The sequence below is a fragment of the Siniperca chuatsi genome, linkage group LG7, assembly GCF_020085105.1.
Source record: "Siniperca chuatsi isolate FFG_IHB_CAS linkage group LG7, ASM2008510v1, whole genome shotgun sequence".
Lineage (NCBI taxonomy): Eukaryota > Metazoa > Chordata > Actinopteri > Centrarchiformes > Sinipercidae > Siniperca > Siniperca chuatsi.
This window is the reverse complement of record NC_058048.1, coordinates 25,305,545-25,328,802: the sequence shown is the minus strand read 5'-3', so window position 1 is coordinate 25,328,802 and position 23,258 is coordinate 25,305,545. Positions and strand designations below refer to the sequence as shown.

General features: G+C 39.5%; 2 protein-coding genes and 1 long non-coding RNA gene across 7 annotated transcripts in view; 1 reads left to right on the top strand and 2 right to left on the bottom strand.

The window, feature by feature from the left end:
- Positions 1-642, bottom strand: part of fndc3a (fibronectin type III domain containing 3A) — a 53,162-nt gene extending 52,520 nt beyond the window's left edge. Inside the window, exons 1-2 of one of the 5 annotated variants that reach the window (XM_044202062.1) lie at positions 501-629; positions 85-234 (exon numbers count right to left, since the gene is read on the bottom strand). The gene's annotated coding sequence lies outside the window, so the exon portion shown is untranslated. Of the gene's footprint in view, positions 1-84 lie in introns of all 5 variants that reach the window. The other 4 variants (XM_044202064.1, XM_044202061.1, XM_044202063.1 and 1 more) reach the window with 4 other exon arrangements.
- Positions 643-2,422: 1,780 nt separating this feature from the next.
- rcbtb2 (regulator of chromosome condensation (RCC1) and BTB (POZ) domain containing protein 2) lies at positions 2,423-12,260 on the top strand. The gene is made up of 12 exons (XM_044202937.1): positions 2,423-2,678; positions 4,088-4,222; positions 5,112-5,262; positions 6,063-6,229; positions 6,321-6,479; positions 7,037-7,144; positions 7,238-7,380; positions 7,701-7,891; positions 8,754-8,880; positions 10,052-10,191; positions 10,295-10,425; positions 10,537-12,260. The coding sequence occupies exons 2-12, from the start codon at positions 4,097-4,099 to the stop codon at positions 10,675-10,677; spliced, it is 1,584 nt and encodes a 527-aa protein (XP_044058872.1). The 5' UTR covers positions 2,423-2,678; positions 4,088-4,096; the 3' UTR covers positions 10,678-12,260.
- A 972-nt stretch (positions 12,261-13,232) lies between these two features.
- Positions 13,233-22,565, bottom strand: LOC122879018. Its single transcript, XR_006378611.1, has 2 exons — positions 22,234-22,565; positions 13,233-13,459 (listed from the first exon to the last, which is right to left on the bottom strand). It is a non-coding gene; the product is annotated as an uncharacterized LOC122879018 (long non-coding RNA).
- Positions 22,566-23,258: the final 693 nt, after the last annotated feature.

Genomic DNA, 23,258 nt, shown 5'->3' with positions numbered 1-23,258 from the left:
CTCCCTTAAGAGACACAGTTAATACACCGTAAACTGGCAGCACATACAAGTGAGTTATTACCAATGGCAGCTTACGTTACTCACTCAGTCAGTCGGCACAGCAGCAGTCTTGACGGACACGCCGATGCACAGTGATGATTCCAATGCAGCTCTTCCCGAAATGTTAACCTCAGCGAGTTCCGATGACCAGCTACTTTCTGCAACACCTGCTGAGACGGACAACTTGCTAGCTACCTAGATAAACACAAGACAAGGCAAAATGTGACATGCTAGCGTTAGCTACCTTATGCTACCTAGCTAATAGATGAAGATGTGCCTTTCACGTAATATGAACGACGATCGCTCGTATTGACTGCACCTAAACCTGATTAAAGTAGCTTGCAATCGACAGTGACGATGCTAAGTATCGATAATGTTAGCCTAATAGCCAATTTTATCGAGGTAACTTTCCATCCAACCCTGCTCCTTGCATAAAAGTAAGGAATTTCGCCATCGCTTACAGGGCTCTGTGCGCATGCGTACTACAGCAAATCATGACGAATCCCAAATTCCAAGATAGCGAAGAGAAACATTTATAATATTGTCACATTGTTTTAATTTAGTTAGTATCGGGTCGTGGTCAGTGTCTAGTAGCCTACAGTATGCCTTACTTCATCTGTCTACCCACATTTTCATGATTTTTAAGGAAGACCTTAAGGTTGACGTGTCTGTGATCGGTTTGTCCACCAAGTCAGTCGCAGACAAATGTGTGTATGTGGTTAAACGTGAACACCACAGTTGTTTTACGTGTACGTGACCATGCCTGGCTCAGTCTTCCCCTGCCAAGCTATACATATCCCCAGTCAACGCTGAACCGTGGCCAGCTTCTTATTGGAAATTTCCGGGCCACCTTAACAGCATTATATCGCCTTTTAAGGGTACTATTAATACCGTTCATTGATTTGTACCGTGTTACCTGTACGGGAAATATAATTACTATAAGGATACGTTTTTAAAAAAATCTATTTTCAACATTGCATTTTTGAATAACATACAGTATTCCCATACCACTCCCACCAAATTCTCAAAGTCTGTCATAGTCAAAATTATATGATAGACATTATAGGCCTAAGTGTATTCTGACTTACTTCCTCAAGCCTTGAGTATTGATATATTAAATATACAGTTAATACCAGTTTCATATCCCAGGACAACCCTGTAATGTAAAACATATAACATTATCTACTGACTTGCACTACTAATGATGCTGTAATACTTCAATTGCTATCTATCTATCTATCTATCTATCTATCTATCTATCTATCTATCTATCTATCTATCTATCTATCTATCATATTTCAATTACATGCTTTTATTTTACCCAAGAAACAAATGTGCACACACTTTTACCTAAGCTAATATTTTATCCATCCAAAATGGAAATATATGTATTTTAAATATTACGTCACAGTTTATCTAAGGCACAATTTATACTCACCAACATAAATTAGTGCAGTGTGTTCAGCACTGACATGCACTAAGACTAGGCCATCCATGACTCCACCTGCTGGACTTTATAAAGAAGTACCGCGCTGTCTCTGCCACAGTAGTCATTGAGATTTGAAGTGAAAACCGCACAACGGACTAAAAATAGGTGAACAAAGCTCCATTTCCTTGAGATACACTGATGATAGTTGCTTTCTGCATGTGTCTTGTCCTCCCACATAACATTTGTTTTTGCTGTTTTCTCTGCAGTTCCCAGTAAGAAGAGTCCATAGAGTCATAGAGATACACATAGACATTTAAATAGAGAAATAGTCATGAAAGTATAGAGAAGCTGTCATGAGTAGTAAGTAGCCACCTGCATAGAAGCATCTGAGAAAATAAAAACAGAACATATGTAAATATCGTTAATTTTTACATGACGTTAATTGTTCAAATTGAATACAGTATAGTGTAGTCTAAGATTTGAAGTTTTATGATGTTAAAATAAATACAAGTACATACAAATTAAACAAGCTGTACAACTGTTCTCAGATATACTTATCATCCTCAAATCTTGCTTTAATCGGGTTGTATTTGATGTTGTTTCCATTTCTTCCTATACAATCTGTCAATCAGTAATGTGACTTTACAAATCGAAATACTAATTACAATCACTTTACTTGTAATTGTAGATTTAGTTTGATAGATTGCACAGTACCGATTTTCACTATTCAAAATAAACAATGATAAATTATTGGATTGTTTCAAATGAAAAAAAAGAAAATTATACATTTATTTGCTTAGCACTTATTTGTGCAGGGAACTGCTTCACAACACACGATTTAAATGTTACAAAGTATGTTACTAATAGTTAGCTAATGGGAACAATTCTTGCTGGGAAAGACTATTTTTTTGCCAATGGTAAACATTAGAAGCTCCAAGCTCCGACTTTCGGTGAACGCACCATCTAACTACAGGAAGAAGGGTGGCGGTGTGTGTGTGTTTTTCAGTCGGTGGTGTAGCGATCAAAGCTAACTACAACAAGGTGCAACCACAGCAACTTATGTGAAGCTAGACCCCATACCAGACTGTCGAGATGATTCCATCAGCAACTTGATTCGCCAAATATGTTGGCTGACAATTTTTCAATGTTTCAGTGTTCAGGGATTAGAAAACGGCATCGCGGGCGAAACACTAGCTAGAACAACAGCAAGGTAACGTTTTACAGTTGGAACCATCAGCTGCTCCCAGTAGTAGCAACACTCGTTACGCTAATTAGCTTAATATTTTTTTGTTTGATAGGTTGATAGGCTACCGCTAATGGTAGACGCTACATTAGAAACTTTTATATTGCTAGCTATCTTGTAAACTCACACTTCAAGTCTTAGCACGCAACATGCCCTGTTTATTTGTGTCCTCTTTTTGGAATTAGTTGATTTAAAGTTTGAAAGTGGACATCTCATAAACGCGGTGTGAGCTGGAGAGGGGTGGCGTTCATAAGGTCTGGGTTCATGATAAGTGCAACTTCATGCTATTGCTCAGTGAGAGACAATCACTGTAGTTATGCCAGACACGACAGTAACTTATGTAAACAGTGCATTTTAAAGCGTTTTGACACTTTGAAGTTTGTTTCTTGTGATATGAATTGTAGTCGAATTTTGCGCGTATGGCGTTTATAATTCATCCGATCATTTCTACGTAATGTCAGTAATTAAATACGTTATTCCCTTTTATATGCATTTTACTTACTCTGATATACACACACAAGGAGACAAGCAGGTTTTATGAGCATATATTGATCTTGGAAAAAACAGTTTCAAGCTGATAAATAATCTCCATTAAAAACAGAGGCCCAAGCAACCCATTTCATATGAATGTATGTGGGCTGGTTCTACCACCCTGAGAACATCAAGATGTAAATTAAAAAGAAGAGTGCATCCTTGACATATGATTTGGCCATTGTACTGGAAGTATGGTATCAGGTTTTAGATATAACATATACAACACATAACCTGGACTGCACTCATTCTGTCAGTAAACTGGTAATAACAATGGGTTTGCTGCAGTCAGCACACATAAGCTATATGTTTTAATCTGTCTGCAAAACTGCACTCAGTGTCCAGTTGCTGTCTGCTGGGCACTTTTGAGACACGTATAACCTCGTCTGTCATTTAACCTCCCAGTTTTTACTTTATGTGTTGCTACAGACTGGACAATACTTTTGGTATATTCATTTGACAGTCAAGTTTGGCCTTTTGGTCGGATTTCTGCCATTTGCCATTTTTTATACAAAAAAAAACAAACAATAGTAATTTGTATTCAATCAAGAGTTTATTTACCGGAGCAGGAGTGGCTTTAACATCACAACTTCAACATATTCCTGCTTGATTGCGACTCAGCATTTTACTTTACGTTATGAATCTATTCTTTCTTTCAAAGAATACCCAGTAAGTACAATGCGTGGGTAAGGGAACGTGCAAATGTTAAAATAAGTCTTTTTGATTCTTATCTTTCCATTAAGGCATTTTCCCACTTTCCAGCATTTGTACACTATATATTTTTTTAATCAAAATCTCTGGATGACTCATATGCTGTGTAACTGTGTTTTCTCATCATTTCACAGCTGAGTAGTATGCTGGACGTGGGGAAGTGGCCAGTGTTTGCACTCCTTCCTCCTGAGGAACTACGGCTTATCCGGCAGGCTTGTGTCTTTGGCAGTGCTGCAAATGAAGCCCTCTATGTCACAGTTAATGATGAGGTAACACTTGGGCTTTAGGCAAGGGTGCTTTAATCGTCTTGTTTACATTAAGAAGTGTTGCGAGACTTGATAGACTCTCCTTTCATAATATTGGTTTGATTATTTTGTATTTAGAAGTGGACAGAAAAATGCAGCAGGCCTCTCACTTTCTGGCTGATACAGGTTGCAGTTCCAGGCACAGGGATAAGCAGATAGAATGAGGCTATCTTTAGCCATATAGGCCTAATACCTGCGCAAGCTCCATTTTTATCCTGTTGAAAGGTGTAGAGCGTGCCTCATCTTACCACGCTTGCTCATGTGTTTGTCCCTGTGGCCCAAACAGTTTATGTTTCAGAGCAGTCAATTGTGGCATTAAAAAAAAAAATAAAGCCCACAAACATTCTGGGAAATCAGATGCTCAAAGTAGTTCTGAAATCGTAACACAATCTTACAAAAGATTACATTTTGGTTGCAGGTGTAGTTTTATTTGTGTAAATAGCGCTGAAATGATTAGTCTATTAATAATTTAGTCAATTGACACAAAATTGATTGTCAAAATCTCTTAGGCACTGGGAAATTGTGAGGGACATTTTTTCCTATTTTCTGACATTTTAGAGACTTTATAGACAATTGATGAAGAAAATAATAGACAGATGAACGATAATGAAAATACATTAGTTGCAGGTCTAGTTGTATAATGGTGTAAAAAAATAAGCTTTTCACATAGATTGTGAAATGATTTTTCACACTTGAATTGTTGATATTATTTAGTCTCCTCCCAGTATGTTGTCTTACTACATATTTGTGTTTACTGTGGTGTTAGTATTTATCAGTAAACAGCAGGATGTAACATTTATTTATCATTTATTAATATCAGTACCGTTTCGTCAATGATGTTTGGTGTTTGCAGGTCTTTGCTCTGGGCACCAACTGCAGCGGCTGTTTAGGGTTCGGAGATCTTCAAAGCACCATTGAGCCGCGCAGGATTGATGTCTTGTGTGGAAAGAAGATTGTGTCCCTAAGCTATGGAACAGGACCGCATGTGGTTATTGCTACTGCAGGTAATCCAGTTCAGAAAACGCTTTTATTCGTCCCTGAGGGGAAATTTCCTCAGGAAGCATAAGAATGACATCAACAACAGCAAGATGATACATGCAAATGAATCTGGTTTTTTGATGAAACTGTGCCATGGATGCCCATACACTATCAAAAATCACCTAATTAAAAACAAAACAGCACAAAAAAATAAGTTACTAGAGCCTAATAACTTGTATTCAGATGACAATGATCTGAATACACTAAAAGTCCTGTTTGTAGAGGTTTGTATACTGACATTTAACAGTTCAGTGTGTTTGGGTACAAAAGTGGTCTTCTTGTTATTTGTGGGAAAACTAGTCATACAATGTTGCATCAAACAGTAGACAATTATTGTAACCTTATTGGTCCAATTGGTGCTTGACCGTAGAAGTTAGTTATAGTCACATACCTAATGTAATTGTAACATAGATGAAAAAGAAGCATTTTGTTTCCCAACTAATCAGATTTCGAAATATAGTTTTACTCCTGTTAGTGGTATAAACAAAACTTTAACAGCATAAGGAAACATTACAAACATTGATTTACTTGTCTAGTGTCAATTCTTGTATTACATGAGCTGTCAATTCATTTCAGAGTGATGGCAAGGTTTAATTTTAGGTTTAGATTTTTGGTAATGGGGCTGGTTTTTTGTTCACATTTGGAGCACAGATTGTGCCTTTTATCCAGATTTCTTTACAAAATCGTGTGTAGTCAACTGCTTATCTAGTAATAAAATATTAACCACTGAGACAACATGAATGAAAGTTTGCCGGCTGCTATGTAGATGGAGAGGTGTTTGCTTGGGGCCACAATGGCTACAGCCAGCTGGGCAATGGGACCACAAACCATGGACTGACCCCTGCCCTGGTGTCCACCAACCTTCTTAGCAAGAGAGTGACAGAGGTGGCCTGTGGCTCCCACCACACTATTGCCCTCACAACTGATGGAGAGGTAACCTATCATCAGGCGTGTCCTTTCTTGAGTTTCTTTCTGCTTAATCTGTTTATTTCTTTGGACAGTGAACATTTATCTCTGTGTTCAGGTGTACGCATGGGGTTACAACAACTCAGGCCAAGTAGGTTCAGGGTCTACTGCCAACCAGCCGACGCCACGCCGGGTCAGCAGCTGCCTGCAGAACAAAGTGGTGGTTAACATAGCCTGTGGTCAGCTCTGCTCTATGGCTGTACTGGACAATGGAGAGGTAATGGGTCACATCAATCTGCACAAGTTTAGCATGGATAAGTGAATCAGTACTCTCAGTAGGTAAACTTTTTGGCAGTAGCCCTTAATTCTTTTTTTAGGGGGACTGCTTATACAAATGTGTATCACACCTAAACATAAGATATTCATGAATTAAGTAGTTTGTACATTATAGCCATGGCTAATCATTTTGTTTTTACCTATTTTTTTAAGAAATATCCAGATTCTTCAGAAGGGGCAGATCATTTAAAACTTTTTTTTTTTAATGTCCCCTGCATCTAAAAGTTGCTGTGTTTTCGCCACCAAGAAGGCAGTGTTCATCGCAATTTACAGTAAATTAGTTTCTTGCCGTCAGGACATCTCAGAATATACATATAACTGCTAAAAGAAAGGGAAGAGAAATTGAGAGGAAATGCAAATGAGCTGCTGATTTGTCAGATTTTTACAGTATTTCTTATATATGCAGATAAAAGCTAATAGAAGCTGAAAACAATTAGCCCTAAACATACAGAATAGAACTGATAAAGTGCATAGTCTGAAAGTGTCCCCTGTTTGTAGATCTATGGTTGGGGCTACAATTGCAATGGACAGCTAGGTTTGGGCAACAATGGAAATCAGCAGACTCCATGCAGGATCGCTGCTCTCCAAGGAGTCAACATCGTCCAGGTAAGCGCCTAGAGAGAGATGACTCTCATAAAGCTCTGTTTTTGATTATTTACTTGAGTTAACATTCATCTTAATTATACCGTCCATATACAGGTTGCCTGTGGCTATGCACATACATTGGCACTTACAGATGAGGGGTTTGTTTACGCCTGGGGAGCCAACTCGTATGGGCAGTTGGGAACAGGCAATAAGAGTAACCAAGCTCTCCCCACTCTAATCAACACAGACAAGGAGAGGTTAGTACTTTGTTTTTACCCTGGCCTCAATTAGCAGTGACACCTCTCTGCCACCACAACAGGTCACTGAGGGCTGCATGACAAGATCCTGAGAGATTTTTTTTAAGTCGCTAAATGCCTTAAAGGCATGTATGGTTTAACATCATAGAGTAATAAGAGATTGATTTCTGAGTAGTGCTCACTGTGGAAATGTGCTTCTTTTTGTCTGTAACAGAATTAGCCTCTTAATTTGCCGTATTAGCCATATTTCAACATACATTCTGCATAAGAAGGCTATAGTAGCAGTACTTTTAAGGTTTGAATTCTGTTTTTGGCGTTAGGATGGTGGAGGTGGCTGCATGTCACACCAGCCACACATCGGCTGCCAAGACCCAGAGTGGGCAGGTTCTGATGTGGGGTCAATGTCGAGGTCAGGCAGTGGCCAGCCCCCACCTCACACATTTCAGCAGCACAGACGATGTGTTTGCGTGCTTCGCCACACCAGCAGTCACATGGCATCTCCTCTCAGTAGGTAAGAGTGTTATAGAAATATAAAGATTTCTAAAACTGAACAAGAGCCCCAGAACTCAGACATCACACAAAAGGATTTTTTGGTTTGTGAACCATCTGATATTGTCCCATTTACCCTGAACTCAGATGTAATCATACCATGCAATGGGCACATGTGTGTCATAGGTACAAATTCCTGGAAGCGGTTTAAGAAGAAAACAGGAAACTCTTATTTCCTGCCAATGTCAAACAATCATACCTCTACAGATTTTACCATTTGAAGTCAGCTTAAACTGAGGAGCATAAACATGTCACTTCTTCATCTTCATTTTTCATTTACACTCCCATTTTGTAAAATGAATGACATCCCTCTGAAAAATCGGTTTAACTAACAAACCACTATAATCATCAGTGCAGTCTGTTTCTGTAAGTTGTTACCTGTCCAACTGTAGTGCTAGAACAGTGTTTCCAAACCTCTCTTGGAGTAAACCTGGACCTACATGTTTTAGAGCGCTCCCTGCTCCGACACAGCTGATTCAAATGATCAACTCGTTAGAGGTTTGGGAAACCCTGTGCTAGAGGAACAAATAGTGACTCCAATTAAATTTGATTCCCTAGAGTTTCCTTTTTACAAATTGTACCAGAGAGTCATATCTATAGGGTCTAAAGGCATAATTTTTAATTGTATTTTATGGGATTTTAATAAAATAATGTATTTGCATACCCTGTACATAGGTATGCTATATTTTTACAGTGAAATACGGCAGTTGTTACAGGACTGTAAAATAGGCCTAACACATAATTAAGCACTTACCCAGTTTCAAAGATGGTTGTCATTTCACAGGAAAATAAATCAACAACGTACTTTTCTTTATTTTTGACAGATGGCGATGACTACCTGACTGTTGCCCAGTCTTTGAAGAAAGAGTTTGACAGCCCAGAGATTTCAGACCTGAAGTTCTTGGTTGATGGGAAGTGTATCCACGTTCACAAAGCCCTGCTGAAAATCAGGTACAGAAATCTAGGGACCTCCAAAGTCCGAAGTGAAAATGTGAACTAATGTGAATTTTGCAAAAATCACAAATGCTTAGTTAAATAATGTCATTACTTTCTCACCTTTTAGTTCTTACAAATTCATATTAGCAATATATTATCAATATATGCTCCTTGAAAATTAAATGGGTGTCTGGAAAAACTGACCAAAGCAACACAGTTCCCATCCAGTCACGACACTTTAAGTAGCTGGTGTTTGTCTGGGGAGGTGTGCAATATGTGGCTTGCTGTGGTTCTTATTTCCCCAAACCAAATTAAGAATTACTTTTGGTTGCACTTGATGATCCGTATATAGGAACTCAAACAATGTCTCCAGGTTTTCTTCTCTGATGTTAGGCCACTGCACTTTGCTTTATGACATGATTTTCCTTACTTCTTCCCCGGAGCAGCCTGCTTCTTCATTCTTTAATTTTGGTCATATGAGTGTGTTTTTCACATTCAGAGGTTGTGCTTGGTTATGAGTAATTAAGGTGCTTGGTAAACCACACTGGGGTTTTCAGGGAAACAGAAACACACTTTGAGGTTGCACAATTGGGTGATACTTATAGAAACAAAAAATCAAGATAAACAAATAATTTTGTCTGAGCCGTCTTTCTATGATAATGAATTTAATGTATACCTACTGAATGCTGTGTTGCCTATATTTAAACTCCATCTGTTAGTGTTTCCTTTCCTGTTAATGTCATGGGGAAGCAAAGACAGACCTATTGTTTCCCGCTTTTCTTTTTATAACCACACTTGGACACAAAGCATCTGCATTCCAGTCACTTGCTCTTTTGCACTGTCAGTAGGAAGGAGCCAGACTGTCTGCGACATCAACCTTAGTGCGCACACGCACACACACACACACACACACACACACACACACAAGAATATGCAACAGTGCAAAATGCCTGATTTAGCAACATCACATGCAAATGAACTTAGAGAATGAAAACTCAGTTGTGAGAAGAAATGATGGCAGATGGCAATTCTTGGAAAGTAGGATATTGTTTTTTAATCACAACAGCATGATTTACAAAAAAGCAGTAGTGTTAAGTACCCATTATTTGTAATAGATGCTAAATCACTCGTATGGTATCTTTTACCATGTCACGCGAGTAGTCTGCCCCTTTTCTTCCCTTTCCAGGTGTGAGCATTTTCGTGCACTGCTGAATGAAATGGATGAAGACACCATAGAAATTCACCAGTTCTCATACCTGGTGTACCGAGCCTTTCTGGAGTACCTCTACACAGACACTATTAACCTGCCACCAGAGGATGCTATTGGTAAGGCTATGCATGGACCACTAGAGAGCACTAGGAAACTTTGCAACAAGTCAATGCAGAAGTCCTACACACACTCACCTGTGTGATGTTCTTGCGTGTGCAGGGTTGCTAGACTTGGCTACGTTCTACCGAGAGACGAGGCTGAAGAGGTTGTGCCAGGAGACGATAAAGAGAGGCATTTCTGAGGAGAACGCCATCACTCTGCTCTCTGCTGCTGTCAAGTATGAGGCGCGGGTAAGCTTATAGCCCCTGACACACAGTCAAACACCATGGTGGTGGGGGCCTTCTCAGTAGCTAGTCAGTTGTACTCCTCAGCACTGACCAGACAGCCCTCTTCATTTTTAGGACCTGGAGGAGTTCTGCTTCAAGTTTTGCATCAACCACCTAACAGCTGTCACGCAGACCCAGGCCTTTGCAGACATGGATCACGACCTGCTCAAGACCTTCATTAATAAAGCCAGCCGCTACGGGGCCTTCAAAAACTGACTAGCGTGCCCCCGCAGTGATGGATTCAATACGATGAGGTTTAAACTCACTGAGGTCCTGAGAGTCGACCCTAGACCAAAGTAAACATCAAGCTGATCAGTACTTCAAAGCCTTGTCGCTGGGGATGTTAACACTGGAGAGGCAAATGGTTTAAGATTCCACCCTCTAACTGATGCTTCTGTATTACTGCCCTGAACCTAGCCCAAACACAGTGGTTGCTTGGGGTGTAAATATTGGGTTACACCACTCAGTCAGTCACAAGCAGACAGTGCAGAGGCCGAATAGAAAGATGTGCCACAGTGGTCATCTTTCTGTCGTCTTTGTGTTAATGACAATATGCTTGGCTAATTTGTATGTTAGCTAGCTAGTCAACAGACAGATGGGGTGCAGGGGACTTGCCTCACAGTAACAACTAGCTCAGACAGGATGCTTTGAAATGCTGTAAACTAAACACTATTCATTGCAACATAGGTTTGGTGCAGTTTTTTTTATCACACTGCCCTCATCAGTTAGTAAAAAAATTATCAATGCTTATATCGTACTGTAGTACATTATGTCTGATCTGTACTGACAGGAAGTGATCAACAACAAAAAAAATGTCAGCCATGAACTGATCCTTCACATTGTGCTGCTTTTCTTTGAAGCCTTGATTCTCAAACTTTCTGGATTGAGAAGTAGTATTTAATGAGCAAAAACATATACAACAAGTTGTTCTTCTGTTTTAGAAAACTGAAATTTATGTTTGGCACCTTTTTTTTCTGAACAATTATAGTTTGTATCTGATCAATGATAAAATCTGTTATTCTATATAAGTCAATGTTAAATTTTGCCACTTTGTTTTATATTGTAGTTATTCACCTTTGCCATCCAAACTTATGGTTACTGTTTGTTTGTATTGACTAAAATTTGCACTGTTTTGCTGTAGACAGTTACTTTGGCCACCATCAGCAGACTGATAGAAAAAGGTGAAGTCTTTTACACTTAACAAGAGATAAGGACATCCTACTGTACATTTACTTGTGCTCAGATTAACTCTCTCTGAGCAGCTGGAAAAAGTGTATAATCAAGTATATTGATTCTTGAGTAGCCTGGCGGTGATCTTACACTGTAAGTTCAACTGATTTTACAGTTGTTTCATTGCAATTTGATATGTTTACAAAAGTTTGGTTGTTTATTGTTTTGTTTTTTTATTGTTAATATGTTGGCAGCAAACTTCTGTTTCTTTTTACTAGCTTTTCTTTATATCGCTCCCCTGGTAGCACCTTGTGGTAATGAAATAGTGCTGGCTTAGTGTAATTGCCCACTGACTGTGTTGAATATAGCCCAAGTCTCATATAGGACCACAAGGGCGTTAAATGTAGTTACCAGATAATTCCACATTAAATTCCTAAATCCATCTAAATAGAATGTAACAAAATATTTTTACTTTGACAAGCCGATTATTGTATGTTTTTGGAACATTTTGATAATTACTAAAAATTCCTGTGTTCTCATTTTGTACGAAAAATGCTGTAAGATGCTTACAGTGGCACTAATGGTAACATTTGATAATCAAAAATGTATTAAAATGAATAACTACATAATTTGATGTATGTGTTATTGCTGATTAGTGGTCTGTTATGGAATAATTAACAGCCTTGATATAATGAATATCTTTTCATACTTGCACTATGTGCATTTCTGTGCTGAAAGCCTGCTGAGTACCCATAGCACATGTTGAGGTTTTCACCCCTGCCTCACTCAGTATACAATACAATACATGACTTGTTATATTGCTAGTGTTATGTAATTGATACAGGAAGTGGAAGGAAGTATTTGAATATGTGTACAATGTAATACAATCTGACTCACGTTTGCACATTGAGATGTAACAGACACATTTAGAAAGTCTTCCTGCGAGAGGAAGCTCCTGCTGTTCTACATGTATGCCTCTTTATTTCCGTAAGTGCAACTACTGTGTCACAACATCCAGTCAGAATAACAGGGACACCTTACAAGATAAGGCAATGCAATATAATTGGTGTGTAGTAAATATTAGATTGGTTCAGAAGTTTTTTTGAGACTCTTGATCTCATTGATTTTACTATAATATGGCCTCAACTAAAACGAAACATAAGCTTCACAGTATGCTGACCTCTAACAGATCGTATGTTGATTTCATCACAATATGCCCAAGCCTCATCAACAGCTCACAGACCATACTTCAGTTACTTGGTTCCAGCTAATGGCTATTCCCCAATATGTTACATTTATGTGCATATGGCACATAGGATAACACCCACTGTGATATACAGTACAGAAGACTATTTGGTGTAAGGTTCTCTGGAGATTAAGCTGCCAAACTATTTGGTGAAACTGCAACATCTTTAACACTTATCGGTCATATCCAGAACACTTTTCTATATGCAAAGAAGAGTCAAAACATGAAATTACTCAGGTAATTTTGTATTTTTTTTTATTTCCTTTAATTTTGCATTCATTTAATATGCCAGAAAACACATTTCTGTTGTGGTATACTGTGGCTGGACCCAAAAGCACGACTAGAACAGTGGAAGTGAAGTAGTTAGTTTCAGTTTATTTAGGAAATACAATGAGGAACCAGGAGTGTGGAGGTAATTGCTGGGAGCTGGTGGACCGGGTGCCGACAGCAGGCCGACAAGAGGCTGGGGAGAGCAGGCAGGCGGAGGAAGAACAGCAGGCTGAGGTGGAGCAGAGGAGAGCTGCGGTCAGGTCCTCCTGGGACAACGGTGGGCAACTTGGAGGCAGGTTAAGACAAACGAACCTGGGCAAAGGGAGTCAAAGAGTTAATCTGGAGTTCAGATATCATACAGGTTCTTTCGCTAGGGAGGTACGTCAGGAGCCAAGACGTAATGCCACTATGGTAAACGGACAATCTAACGAAGACTGGTGAGAAGAGCCGGCTAGATATACTATCAGGTGTTGATTGTGGATGGAGAGCAGGTGTGTCAGTCACTGATTGAAGTTCCTTGGAGGCCGCGCCCCACAGACACACCACACACACACACACACACACACACACACACACACACACAGGAGGGGAACCAACAGGGGACAAACAGACAGAAACACTAGGAATGGTACAGCTGTACCATGACAATTTCACCTTATTGGGTTTCTCTTAGGGCAAGGGGTCTTTTAATAGTATAATATGTAGCATTAGGCTGTCAGTCAAATTAATATGTTATTATATGGATAAAGCCTGAGACTAAACATGTACATTGTCACACAAAATGAGTCAACATAGCTGGCACACAAGTTAAACAGTTTTACATGGAACATGAGGAAGTGCACACAGCTGCCAACGGTAACTGGCACTCTCCCAAACCCCCCTACACTGTGAAATGTGATCTAAATTATGGATTAATTTGGTCACAATAAAACCCTTTGATTTTCCTGAAAGAAGTATTTAGATCCGTAATTAAGAACAGCAAAACAACAATGTAATAATACTTATTATATTTTATTTATTATATTATAGTTATAGTTATATAGTTCTGCATTCAAAATTTCCATTGCATAGAAGTATTCACAGCAACATGTGAGAAACATTTCATTGTTGCTCCTGCTCAGCTCTGAGTTAATTTTAAGTACTTTACATGATGTTGGGTAGTTTATAATACTTTATAAACTTGTCTTATATTGTGTAAGTAAAATCTTAATCTGCAAAGACCCTAAAGCCATCAGACAAATGTAGTGGAGAAAAAAGTCCAATATTTCCCTCTTAAATGTAATGGAGTAGCAGAATTATAAAATAGCATGAAATGGAAATGTTCGAGTAAAGTACAAATACCTCAAAATTGTACTTAAGTACAGTCATGAATAAATGTGTTTATGTGAGATAAAGAACACAGTCTTTTTGCTTTGAGGGGTAGTTTAGTCTGGGCTAAAAAATAAAGTGTGTTGATGCTTTAGTATGCAGAAAGTTGATGTTGCACTTACACATAGTTTGCTGTTACAGTTAGGTTTCTTTGACTTTTCTCAATACCTTGTGGCTCCAGTATGCTTGGCTCACTACATCAATGTGATAACACCACATCCTGTTGCTCACCAGTTTCTGTAATAATATGGTTCACTTTTTTGAGTTTCATGCTCCAGTATCCATGAAATCTGTAAACAAACAGCTCATCTCGCTCAGAAATAACTTAAATACCATCCTGCATAGCTATTCAAGCATGCAGCATAGCTTGTTTTATCCTTGAGACAAAATTAAAATCAATGGTCTAACAGTCAGCTCCCTCAGGATGAGAGCATGCTGTGAGACATGTAAATGAATGGTGATTTGGGAAAACCATCTGCATGGCTATTTCTGGTCAGTGAAGAATTGCTCAATTCGTATAAACCAAGCTTTATCCACAAAAAGGGAACGACAGCCAAGGTTTTTAAATTCCAAAGATGGTGTTTGGGCCGGTGGTGCCAGGAATCTGGCCCTGTTCATGTTGGTTTTCAATGAAGCAGAGCTTAATTTCAAAATCAGAATCAGAAATACTGTATTGATCCCCCAAGGGAACTCTTTCATTACAGCTGCTCACTATCACGTCAGTGCACACTTGAGAATAGAAGGAATAGAAGTTCTAAGCAAATCAAAATATAATACACTATAATACAGGCAAGATAAATTAAGTACAAAGTGGATATAAGTATAAAATTAAAATAAGTGTAAAGTACAAAGTGGATTTACCGGTTGATGATGTATGTACGGTATAATAATACAATGTAATAATATAAGTAATAAGTAATAGTGCATCTACTGTTAAGTGTAGCTTATTAAGATTATTATGAGATGGTGGATATTGCACAGCAGTAAAAGTATGAATAAATATCAATAAATATGGGATATTTAACTGAAAAGAATATATTGCACAGGAGTATTAAACAGAGAATATTGCACAATATTTCAAGTATTACAGTGATGTTAATGATCAATGTCCAGTTTAATGACTTAGGGTCATATAGACTGACACTTAGAGGGAGGAGTTAAAGAGTTTGATGGCCACAGGCAGGAATGACTTCCTGTAGCGCTCTGTGGTGCATTTTGGGGGGATGAGTCTTCTGCTGAAGGTACTCCAACCAGCTCCTTAGACTTTGTCGCATTGAGCTGCAGATGGTTCTGCTCACACCATGAGACAAAGTTCCCCACCACAGCCCTGTACTCCGTCTCATCACCACCGCTGATACATCCCACCACAGCAGAGTCATCAGAAAACTTCTGAAGGTGGCAGGACTCTGTGTGGTAGCTAAAGTCTGTGGTGTAGATGGTGAAGAGGAAGGGAGAGAGGACAGTCCCCGGAGGGGCCCCAGTGTTGCTGACCACGCTGTCCGACACACAATGCTGCAGACGCACGTGCTGTGGTCTGCTAGTCAGGTAGTCAACAATCCAGGACACGGGGCATCCACCTGCATCGCTGCCAGCTTCTCACCCAGCAGGGCTGGCCGGATGGTGTTGAAAGCACTGGAGAAGTCAAAAAACATGATCCTCACCGTGCTTGCCGGCTTGTCCAGGTGGGTGTAGATGTGGTTCAGCAGGAAAATGATGGTGTCCTCAACTCCCAGCCGGGGCTGGTAGGCGAACTGAAGGGAGTCCAGGAGGAGTCTGACCATGGGCCGCAGCTGTTCCAGCACCAGTCTCTCCAGGGTCTTCATTCTGTGGGAGGTCAGTGCCACCAGTCTGTAGTCCTTGGAGCCACTGGGACACGGCGTCTTCGGCACAGGAATGAGGCAAGATGTCTTCCACAGTACAGGGACCCTTTGAAGACTCAGGCTCAGGTTAAAGACATGTTGAAGGACTCCACATAGCCTGGGGGCACAGGCTTTTAGCACCCCGGGGCAAATGCCATCGGGGCCTGCAGCCTTGGTTGAGTGGAGTTTCATCAGCTGTCCTCTCACCTGGTCAGTAGTCAGGCACACAGCAGAGGTTACAGGCAGGGGAAGGGGGGAGTCGTCAGTCTGGAGAGGGCCATTAGCCTGAGAGCCGGTTGAGGGGGGAGTAGGACTCTCCCAGGAAGAAGGAGGGGGGGGGCAGTGGACTCAGAGGAGCCTGAGGGCCAACAGCAGCTGAGTTAGAAGGGGGATGAGCAGGAGCCGGTGTGTCGAATCTGTTAAAGAACAGATTAAGTTCGTTGGCCCTGTCCAAGCTGCCTCCTCTCCTCTCTAGTAGGACAACTCACATACTGGGTGAAATTAGTCTGTGTCGTTGAAATTTAATTTACATGCCATTTACTTACATGCAACATTGTATACTGAATATAGGACACAAATACCGTAGGCCACATGTTACAATAAGCTACACAGGATCCAAAACCATTAGTTACTGGTTCATAAAAAATCTGATCTCAAGTACTTTACTATCTACTGTATTGTCTTTGATTCAGAGTTGTTCAATAGTCACTCATTTGTATAAAGGTTTTTTACTTTCTGGTGCTGAGTTGCATACACACACACAAACATTGACACTTTGACCACTTGACAATTGAAGTACTCATAGAATTGTAAATATAGCCTGAAAATCATAGTTAACAGATTAGTGGCTCATATGAAAGTCTACTTATCAAGTGTGCCCAAACAGCTTCTGGTTTATGTCCATCTTACTTATTGAAGAGAGTGTTGAGGCTTTGGTGCAACAGAGACTGTCAAATAGTTGACACTGTGTAAAACATACAGTTAAAGAGCTATTTATATTACTGTACATGCAGTCAGTGGTTGCAGTGGGGGAGGGGGAAGTATTTGTGGATGGGGAGTTTGAGGCTGTGTTAGAAGCACACTAGTTCAGAGAACCACAGCAGACTCTTTTCAAATGTCAGGACTCTGGTTTCGTTTTCATTTTGTAATAAATTAAACTGTAGGTGCAATTAAACATTGTGTTCCAAGAGAAGGTGAAGATAAAGACAAAAAAGTTAGGGTTCTCACTGTCTTTGTATTGCTCATAGCTCATGAAGTTTTCTTTATTGTGTTAACAATGATGGAACAATCTCTTCCCATTTGTGCCTTCTCTGGACTTTTTTTTTTTTACTCCTAATAGGTTCAATCAGCTTATTTCAACGATCCAGGAGCCCCACTTAATCTGTCATTTTCTTTAAAGTTTTTAGTCTCTTTGGTAAAACATATTCTTACAGAAAGATGTGTGGGATTTGTGTCAGGGCTCTGGTCTACACTCACTGAGACGTTTTGTTTCTGTGGCAGTCCTGGAACCCTTCCTTGGCCTCAGTGGTTTGTTTATGGACTGCAGTTCTGTTGGGCTGTGCCGGTTTCACTTGTTTGTTTGTTTGTTTGTTAGTGGACGCCAGCACAACATTTGTACAGTCTCTGTTTCCAAGGTGAACATGGAGAATGAGCCGAAAGCCTTTAGAGTCGCAGTGAAGCTGTGTGAGTCCAGAACGTCCTTTTGCCAAGTTAGACATTTGTTCAGCAGTTTTCATTTGGACAGATCATTTTTCATGTTGCAGTGATCAAACACAATGAGTTTTGCTGCTGAAGGATTTGTTATGTCACATGGGAGTCTCAAGTCTTGACACTCAAGTCCCAAGTCATGTCCAAAGTCCAAGCTTTTTGGGGTTTCACTTTTTTGGTTTACCTCTCAATACTTTTGCATTACCTCGCAATACTTTTCTTCTTCCATTCCTTCAGAGCCATATGTCTATTTCCGCTCAGCTGCTCCCAGCGCAACGCAACAGTATATCGGCTCTTTGAATTACAGGTGTGCAGTTGAATCTACCTCATGAAGCTAATGTGCTGTATTTGTGTGAGTCAAAAAAGCAACAAACAAGAAGGTGACTGAAATGCTGCAAACAGAGTCTGTGGTTCTGTCACAGGAAGAGCAGACTGCATTGCACCACTTGCAGACACATCAGGAATGCAGACCAACGCAGGTTGGAAAGCTTTTTGTGTTTTTGCACAGGGTCCTCTGTGCAAAAACACAAAACCAATTAGAGAAACCTTAATGCCGAAACAGGTTTTGATAGAAGGCCTGTTATGCTATAAGTGCGGAGCAATAATTGATGTTCCTTATACACACAGCTCCTACCCAGAAGTTTGATAATGCTCTATATATTAACTTCTTTGCAATGGACATCATATAAGGCGAGGTGTCCATAAACAACGCTAAATGCATTCACTTGAGAATCTCCACACTACCTTCCATTACAAATAGACAAACTGACTGAGGGAATGGAAGAAGACAAGTATTGGGAGGTAACGCAAAACATATTGCGAGGGAATGCAAAAGTAGTCCTCAAGAAATATCCCGCCATGACATTTAGGGGGCTCTGTCCTCCTGCCTGTGACCCGGAAATCGATCTCAGCGTGACATCTTCAAGGACGTCTCAATTCCTAAAATGCAAATCGAGGAGTAAGGAGCGAGGAGATATCGAGAGGCGTGTCGGAGGAGCATTGAGCGAGGATCCGCCGGTGTATCCTTTGCGGAAGTCTTGTCGACACGTACAACATTGAGGCGTGAGACACAGCCGTGGTGGGAGCAGGACTCTGCAAGTGATCCTTTTGTATTCACAAGTTGTATTAGTAGTGTGAAGCGCTTTGAGTAGTCAGAAGGATAGAAAGGCGCCATACAAGTACAGTCCATTTCCCATTTGTATTCATGATTTAAGATGATCAAATGCGCGACCAAACTTTACATCCTTCACTGTTTGTGTGGCGCCTCGTAAGGTGCAGTTCTAACCGCCTTCCTTAATGACATTTCACTTTGATAGCAGCTATATAAGTACAGTACAGTCCACTTTATAGTCCTGTGACGACAGTTGCGGTTGGGGTTGTGGGCTGCATTTGAAGGGCTGCTTACTTTGTCAGTGTGTTTGTGTGTAAGCCTATATAATATACTGTAGCCTATATAACTCAATCACATATATAATATACTGTATATCAGAATCAGAAATACTTTATTGATCCCCGAGGGGAAAGTCTTTTGTTACAGCAGCTCACTATCACGTCAGTGCACTCAGGAATAGAAGTACTAAGCAAAAAATATAATACACTGTAATACAGGTCAGATAAATTAAGTACCAAGTGGGTATAAGTATAAAATTAAAATAAGTGTGAAGTACAAAGTGGGTTTACCGGTTGATGGTAATAATACGGTATAAAGTAATAGTGCATGTACTGTTAAGTGTAGCTTATTAAGATTATCGATATATCACTCAATGATATACTGTATGTCACTTTATTTGTATAGTATTTTTCATACAAACACATGTAGCGCTTCACACAAAATATATAATACTGTACGTATAAAACGTTGTGAATTGAATTAAAAGTAAATATATAAGTTGTCATGAACACTGTTATGATCATCTGACATAGATCATAAAATACAGCGGTAGTCTATAATAAAACAATGAAAGGATGATGTAGCTGTGCCACACGTCGTATTTAGTTGACGTCGTTTTAAAATGACGGCTCCGCGAGGATATCTCATTTCGTTAAATGCCCGTTGCCTCACTCGTCTCTCCTCGAGTATCTCCCTCGCCTCCTCCGCTAGCATCTCTGGTGGGAGGGACCATGACGCGAGGCGAGAAGCGAGGAGGTGCAAACTGAGAAATGAGAAAGGCCACATCAAAACAACAACAAAAGAAGTTGTTGATGACGTTGTGAAGTAGCGTGGAATCATGTGAGTTGTACTGCGGTCAAGTGAGTGGTCGCTTAGATTTTGATGCGCGTCTATTGTTGGTGTTACGGTATAGGTGCTTGGAGCGGCCAAAAAGGTTTTTTTAGCAATAATTTATGAAATTTGATATAACAAGTTAAACAGACATTATGTTGCGCATTATATTAAATCCGGTTATAATAAAAATCTGTTTTTTTATTTAAAAAAGGGAACTCAAAAATATAATCAAATATTGGTCTTTGACCTGTCTTAAGGAATCTTTCCTTCAAAGGTGACATGGCATTTTCAATGGATTCCTGTTCAGGATGACCCTGGCTATGACCATATAAATGTTCATATGGTTTTACTGTACAATTGTGGAGAAAATTAAAGGGAATGTATGCTCAAATTATATTATTACATATTCGTAATTTCTTCATATTTTGTAGAAAAATAAAAAAACCTAAATAGAGACAGGAAATGCCAATGGATTCCTGTTCAGGATGACCCTGGCTATGTCCAAGTGACATATAATGTTATTTTGCTGTACAGTTTTTGAGAAATTTAAAGGGAAAGTCAGCTCAAACTAAGTCAGCACCAATTACATTATAACACAATTACCATTCTCTCATATTTGATCTGTCATTAAAAAAAAATCTTTAATAGGTGACGAGAGATTTCCAATGGATTCCTGTTCATGATGACCCTGAATTATCCACTGAGGTCTACACATCTCCAAAACAAACAGATCAAGTGATTAAAACCGGCAAAGATACCGATTAAAGCAGTTTCATGTTAAAAATCAATGTTTCTCTGATGCTCTCTTTCGTGGACAACGGATGTCCCGTAGGGGCTGCGAGCCGAGCTGCTACTAACGTTTGCTCAGCTTGTTTCTCTGATAATTTACGATCCAGACGTCTGATGACTAAAATCCTTCATCCGGTTATAATATATAGTTAAAAACGAACAAGATCTAAAAACTGTATCGTAAAATGTGGCTTAAAACTGGATAAAAAGTCAATTTATGACAACATTGCGCATAATGTAAGTACACAACTCAACAAAATATGTAACATAGGTCTAGTCGTTTTTAGACATTTGCGAAAGAGTTATAGTCAAATTATAACTCTAAGTAAATTCAGTCTATGTTGAGTCACAAACCTTTAGTGTAAAGTTCAAGTTTCAAGTCATGATCAAATTTGTAACCTATGTCTGAGTACACTTCTGATTGCTACTAATGATCGTTACACAACAATATTATGTCACCTGCTATCTTTTTCATGCATTTTTCTCTTGTATTTGAAAGCCTTCAGTCTTGGCCTTGGGGGTGCTAGGCAGTTTCCTGGCATTGTGAGAAATTTAACAGTCCAGAGACTCCAGGCACATGTTTTTGTTTAGCAACCACATACTTGCATGTGAAGAGCTTGTTTTTATGTGCTGGATGGAACTATTTTGCAAGTGAAAGACAATAGTACAGGTTTTTCTATTTTCTTGAACATTTCACTAGCCTTGATGATGTTTTTTTTGTGGTGGACTGACAAAGAGAGGCACACTGGCCATAAAACACCCACTATCTCTTTGATTCTCTGCATGATTTTCCTTCATTTGTTTGGCTATTTTTGGTAACCCTGTGAAGTCAAAATGAACCATCTTCGGATTAGTGTCATGTTACCAAGCTAGAACACATGTGTTTGTATCACTGGAGTCAGTTCCAAATGGGAAAATATTATTTTTACCATTAAAATTCAGCTGAACAAGTTATCTCATCTTTGTGTGATTTTATTGAGATGTGAACTACAAAACATGGACTTGGCAGATATACACTTGTTTTATCTGCCAGACAGGAATTTGTTTACTTACAGGAAACCAGGTAGTATACTTTCTGTTTCACACACTAACAGCCACCCAACACAAATACACACGAACAGGTTACAGTATTTACTCACCCCACTGCCGATCAAGAAGCTGCAAGAACTTTCAAGTTACCTGAGACTAATTATTTATAAACTTCACATTCCTCCCTGCTAAGCTACTTCACTCACAACAAAGGCCCCAATGTTTTTACTGAGTGCCAAGTGGGGTGTTTCTAATACAGGAGAACTTGAATGCTATTTCAGAGTGCTGAGAAGAGAAAGCTGTGGGCATGGACTGACAAGGGCAGCTGAAAAACCACTGAATAGAGAAAGCGTTCTGTTCTGACTCATTCCCAATGTCCCTTGCAAAATAAAACTCTGTTCTTCTTTAGCCGAGATGCTGCCCACACAGGCTGTCAAAACAACAAGGAGACAGTTTAGTTTTCTTGTACCTCCCATCAGACCTGTGGAGGCAGGTAGTCACCTCAGGCACTTTCAGGGTTTAGTGAATTTCTCAGGCACTCCTGAGAAGCTCCTGTCTTTATTTATTTTTTTATCTCTGTCATGTTGTACAGTGTTTACTTATGTAAAAGTAGCAATACCAAAATGTCAAAATACTCCATTACAAGTCCTGCATTCAAAATGTTACTTAAGTGAAAGTACATTAGTAATACAGATGACATGTAGTCCTTATGCAGAAGAATGTCAGTTTTATATTATTATCAATTATCATATTATTTGACTATTATTAGTCATGCATAAATGTGTAAGCTGTATTTTATGATGCAGCTGGATGATGAAAATTATTAGTTGATATGGAAAAAGGCTCTATAATGAGCCCAGTATTAGTGGTATTAGTTTTAACTTTTGCTCAGTCACTGCTCAAGTAACAATAGCTCAAAACATTTATTTTAAATATGTATCCATGCATCAAGATGAGTTTATCCAATACTGACAGTATCCCAGATAATTATGAGCACTTATTGTAAAATGCTGATGAATTCCCTCACAATGCTGAGTTGTTTTGGGTGATTCCTCCTTTAACTGTAGGCAGTTAAAGCAGACAAAGGAGTAGGAGGAGTTTGACAGGAGGCAGTGGGAGGAGTTACTACAGCTGC